Below are 4,382 nucleotides of genomic sequence, written 5' to 3'. Positions count from 1 at the left end.
ATTAATTTTTGACTCAAAAAGACAGAAAGAGAAGGAAGGAATGGAGGGAGCGAAAGAGACAGAGAGAGAGAGAGATGAGAAGGAAGGAAGGAAGGAAGGAAGGGAGGAAGGAAGGAGGGAAAGAAGGAAGGAAGGAAGGAAAAAAAACAAGAAAGAAAAAGTGGGGGCGTAGTGAGGGAATCAAGGAAGGAAGTAAAAAACCCCACCGGCTCCAGTACAGACATAAAAGCCAAACGTAAATCCTGTCCACCAGACACTAATGAGCACCCTCTAAACCGTAAACCCGTAGGACTCCTTGGTGGCATCTGTGACCTCCGCAAGTAACAAGGGCACTTTTTTAACCCAATGACAAAGCCAGACGTGATCTCATCTGTGTGTAAAGTGAAGATCCTGTTATATAAAGGCACCGCCACGACAAGGTATGGCCAGCAACACAGTGACATTGTGAACCCTTGGCCATCAATGCTAGCACCACAATTGGCACTCAGCAAGCAGCTCCAGGTAATTTTTTTTTCTTTTTGAGACGGAATCTCCCTCTGTCGCCCAGGCTGGAGTGCAGTGGCGCGATCTCGTCTCGCTACAAGCTCCGCCTCCCGGGTTCACGCCATTCTCCTGCCTCAGCCTCCTGAGTAGCTGGGACTACCTGCGCCTGCCACTACGCCCGGGTAAGTTTTTGTATTTTTAGTAGAGACAGGGTTTCACCGTGTTAGCCAGGATGGTCTCGATCTCCTGACCTGTGATCCTGCCGCCTCGGCCTCCCAAAGTGCTGGGATTACAGGCGTGAGCCACCGCACCTGGCCAGCTCCAGGTAATTTTTAATGAGCAGAGGCAGGATGTCTGCGGGGCTTCCTAAAACCCAGCACCTGCTCGAGTATCTCCTGGGCATTTTTCCAGGGAGGTGTGTTAGGCTGAAGTCTTTATCATGCAAGCCAAAGATGTCGGAGGGGGTACTCGACTGCAAAGAAACAAAAAGGACGGAGACCATGAAGACTCTTTTGTGCAGTCAGAAAATTACTCATTTTGTGACACATTTATTGACCGGCACATATTCTGCCCAAATGCTCGCCTCTATGTGCGCTGGTCTGCGTAGTCTGGGTATGCCTGGGGCCATCGCTAGCTGGCATGTACTGTGATGTGCGGTGGCTGTGGGGGCAATGGTGGTGCAGAGCTAGGGGATGGGGGAACATGGCCATGGAGACAACAGGCTGTGCAGCCCCAGCAGCCACTAGGGTCACCGGCACCCAGAGATGGCAAAAGGGCAGCATGCCAGGCGCAGGAAGTCCTGTGGTCTCCATGGCAAGGGTACTGGGGGACGCTGTGGGAAGGGCCACCACAGGCCTGTAAGAATTCATCTGGGTGGGAGATCCGGGGACAGAGAGGAATGGCTGCGCTGCAGGCCCAGGGACAGCGGCCACCGGAGTGACGTGAGCCTGGCTGCCCTCTGACCACTCGCCGGCCGGCTGGGTCACTGGAGTGTTGTCACTTGCCATGGCGGGATCGGGCACCATCACAGGACTTGCTGGTAGAGCAGAGACACTTCTGATTTGGGTGTTGGGACCCACCGCTTCCTGGTGTTGCGGTGTGACCTGATCATTCTCATTCGGAGATGTGTGATCTTGTTGCTCAGTGTCTGCTGGTGCCAGACAGGATCCAGCAGCTTCTGGCTTGTCCTCCTCCTGATGTCCTGGTGCAGACTTGACGCCCACTCTTCTCTTCATCCTCACGAGGAGGTGAGGGGAGTCTCTTTGAAAGTAGGGATGGCAGTAGAACTCTAACTATGAGTCAAAGTTTAAATAAAGAAAAGGAAACTGCAAGTCACAAGGATGAACTGCAACTCCCAACCATCTACGCCCCTGTGCAAGAGAACTCTACTGGCCCAGGAGGACTTTCTGGAAAAGGTCCCAGTCCCCAAAGGAAGCTGGGGACTCGCGTTCGCATCATCAAGGCTTACCAATTTGTGGCGGGCATTTCCGTCTTGGAAAAAGCCTCAAAATGGCAGATTAGGGTGGCCACGGCCGGCGGAAAGGGTCTTTGAAGTTGCAGACCAGGAGGGAAGATGATTCTGGGCCTCCCCCACAGTGTCAGCTGGCAACAGAATGCACCCCGGCTGGGCTGGAGGTCCTGGGCACTGGCTCTTCCACAGCAGGGGCCCCACCTACCAAGGGCAGCAGGAGCGTCTGCACCTCCTGTGCCAGGCGCCCTTCAGCGCTTCAACTTGAGCACTTCTCCGACACCAGCTATGGTGATAGTGGTACAAATACCAGACTCCCCTGGCCTGCTCACCTCACAGGGTAAAGCGCTATGGAGTCAGGGGGACACAGCAACCACCAGAGGACATGGCTGGTCCCGGGTAGGAGGACATGCAGATACGGCTACTTAGCACCTGTGATATTTTACACACTCCAGAGGGGCCGGCACCATCCTCAGCCCTCTCCCCACATTCACTCTTAGTTCATGTCACCTCCACCCAGAGGGAGACATAGGCCCACAGTGATGGCCCCACACCCTGCCTGAGGTCGCCCACTTCCCAGGAGGCAGTCCTGGGACTTCCACCTGACCGGGACCCAGAGCCCACAGACTTAACCCCTCCAGAGGCTTGTCGTTCATTACCTTATTCAAGATGGAGACTGGCCTTTGTGCGGGGAAAACGTGGGTGAGGGTCCTGAAAGAGCATTGACGCCGTTTTCGGAAGCCATACAAGTTTAGCTGGCGGAAGAAGCTCTTTATTGAATCCGTGGCAAACACTTTGTGTGCGACGTCCCTTTCGAGAATCTCCTTTTCAAAGAGTTTTTGATTGATCACTATAGAAGCCCCTCCTTCATCCCACCAGATGGATGAAAACTGATTGCTGCTGACCAGTCTCCACAGTTTCTGCGGAAAAGGGAGGGAGAGGAGATTGTCTTCTCCCTGGGGCGGGATGTCACCATCAGGGCGCGGCCTTCTGAACGAAGCCTCCTCGGCCAGAGCTTGGAAAGCGATTTCTTCTGTCAGCAGCCTGAAGTTAGGGCTCCCAGTGGACACTGGGTCATCCCAGGCAGGGGAAGGATCTGCTGGGTGAAGGTAGGTCTCTGAGTGCAACTGGGGAGGAAAAGGCACCCTGTCCAAGCCATGACCCTGTCCTCTCGAATTTCTTTCTTCACAGAGAGCCACACTCAGTGATGGCTTGTCCTCCATCTGGCAAACTTGCTAGTGCAGTGTGGCCAGCAGCACCCCTTGGCAGTCATGTAACCAGCCCCACGACATCACAAATGGGCTCTGACTGCTGGGGGGATGACATCTCCACAAACCCAGCAAGTTATGTAATAAAGGGCCAAGGCAGACAAGTAGCTGCCCATCTGCACGTGCACATTCTAGTCCTCACAGTCATTTCAATGGGAAAGACGACACTAGTACACAGGAGTGTCGAGGGGCCCTGCCACACCTTAGGTGCAGACCTGGAGCGGTCCCCTTGTCCCAGAGCTCCTGAGCCAGGCAGAACCACAGCAAAGCCCTGGCTCAGGAAGGTCAGAGCTCACCGTCTGAGTCATGAGCCCACAGACACCAGCACGACTGACCCTTTGAAGCACAGAATAAAGGGTAGGATGGTGCCCACGGGTCAGGCTGTAGCCACGCCCCCCTTTCTACCCTGTCCTAGCCAGCGGCAGCAATGTGCTCCATACAGATCCACCTAACACACCCCCACTGTCGGTCCCCAGCACGCAGATGCCCGAAGGCCACTTACGCAAATGGCTTAGCTGACTGCCCCACCAGCGTCGCCATGCAGTCCAGTGGTGAGTCGGAGGCTGCCTTCTTCCCGCCTCTCCTTGGCCTGCATGTGTCCCCCCACCAAGCAGAGACACTCTTCTACACCCCGGGTCTCTGCGGTCACATCGTGGTGGGGCATGCAGCTGTTGGCCTTCGAGCATGTCTTGTTTTCCTTGGCCAGTGTCTCCAGAGAAACGCACGTGGGTTTGTGCCCAGAGGTCCATCTCTGCAACAGTTGTTCCTTTGGGATGTGATGCTAGGAGGTCACGGGAGCGGCGTCCCTCCAAAGCAGTGTCTGTGTCACACACTGTCCCCACACACAGGGCCACCTCTCTACAGATTCCCCTGACTCATTTCTGGGCAAAGAGCTCAGGGACCTTCCAGAGACTTCCAGAAACCAGTGATGCCTCCACGCTTGAGACATCCTGACCCCAGGGCCCAAGACGCACTGGCTCAGGGGGTGACAGTGAGGGGTCTGCAAACAGACTGCTGATGCTGGTGTCTCGACCCGGCCGCTGCCAAGCTGTGTGACTTGGGCACGTCACTTAACCTCTCTCAGCCTCTGTCTCCTCCTGGGGATAAGAGTAGTAGCACCTGCTTCCCAGGGCTGTGAGGATCCAGTGGGACGAATAGGAACT

General features: G+C 55.3%; 1 protein-coding gene across 1 annotated transcript; it reads right to left on the bottom strand.

Annotated features, from left to right (window-relative positions):
• Positions 1 to 993: 993 nt before the first annotated feature.
• LOC102139885 (heat shock transcription factor, X-linked-like) lies at positions 994 to 3,315 on the bottom strand. The gene is given in 3 exon segments (XM_005594782.5): positions 994 to 1,103; positions 1,106 to 1,775; positions 2,611 to 3,315. Coding segments are annotated over 3 exon segments (1,269 nt in total). The 5' UTR covers positions 3,175 to 3,315; the 3' UTR covers positions 994 to 1,068.
• Positions 3,316 to 4,382: the final 1,067 nt, after the last annotated feature.

Source organism: Macaca fascicularis, chromosome X (genome assembly GCF_037993035.2).
Source record: "Macaca fascicularis isolate 582-1 chromosome X, T2T-MFA8v1.1".
Taxonomy (NCBI): domain Eukaryota; kingdom Metazoa; phylum Chordata; class Mammalia; order Primates; family Cercopithecidae; genus Macaca; species Macaca fascicularis.
Note: the sequence above shows the minus strand (reverse complement) of the source record. Positions and strands in the feature narration are given on the sequence as shown.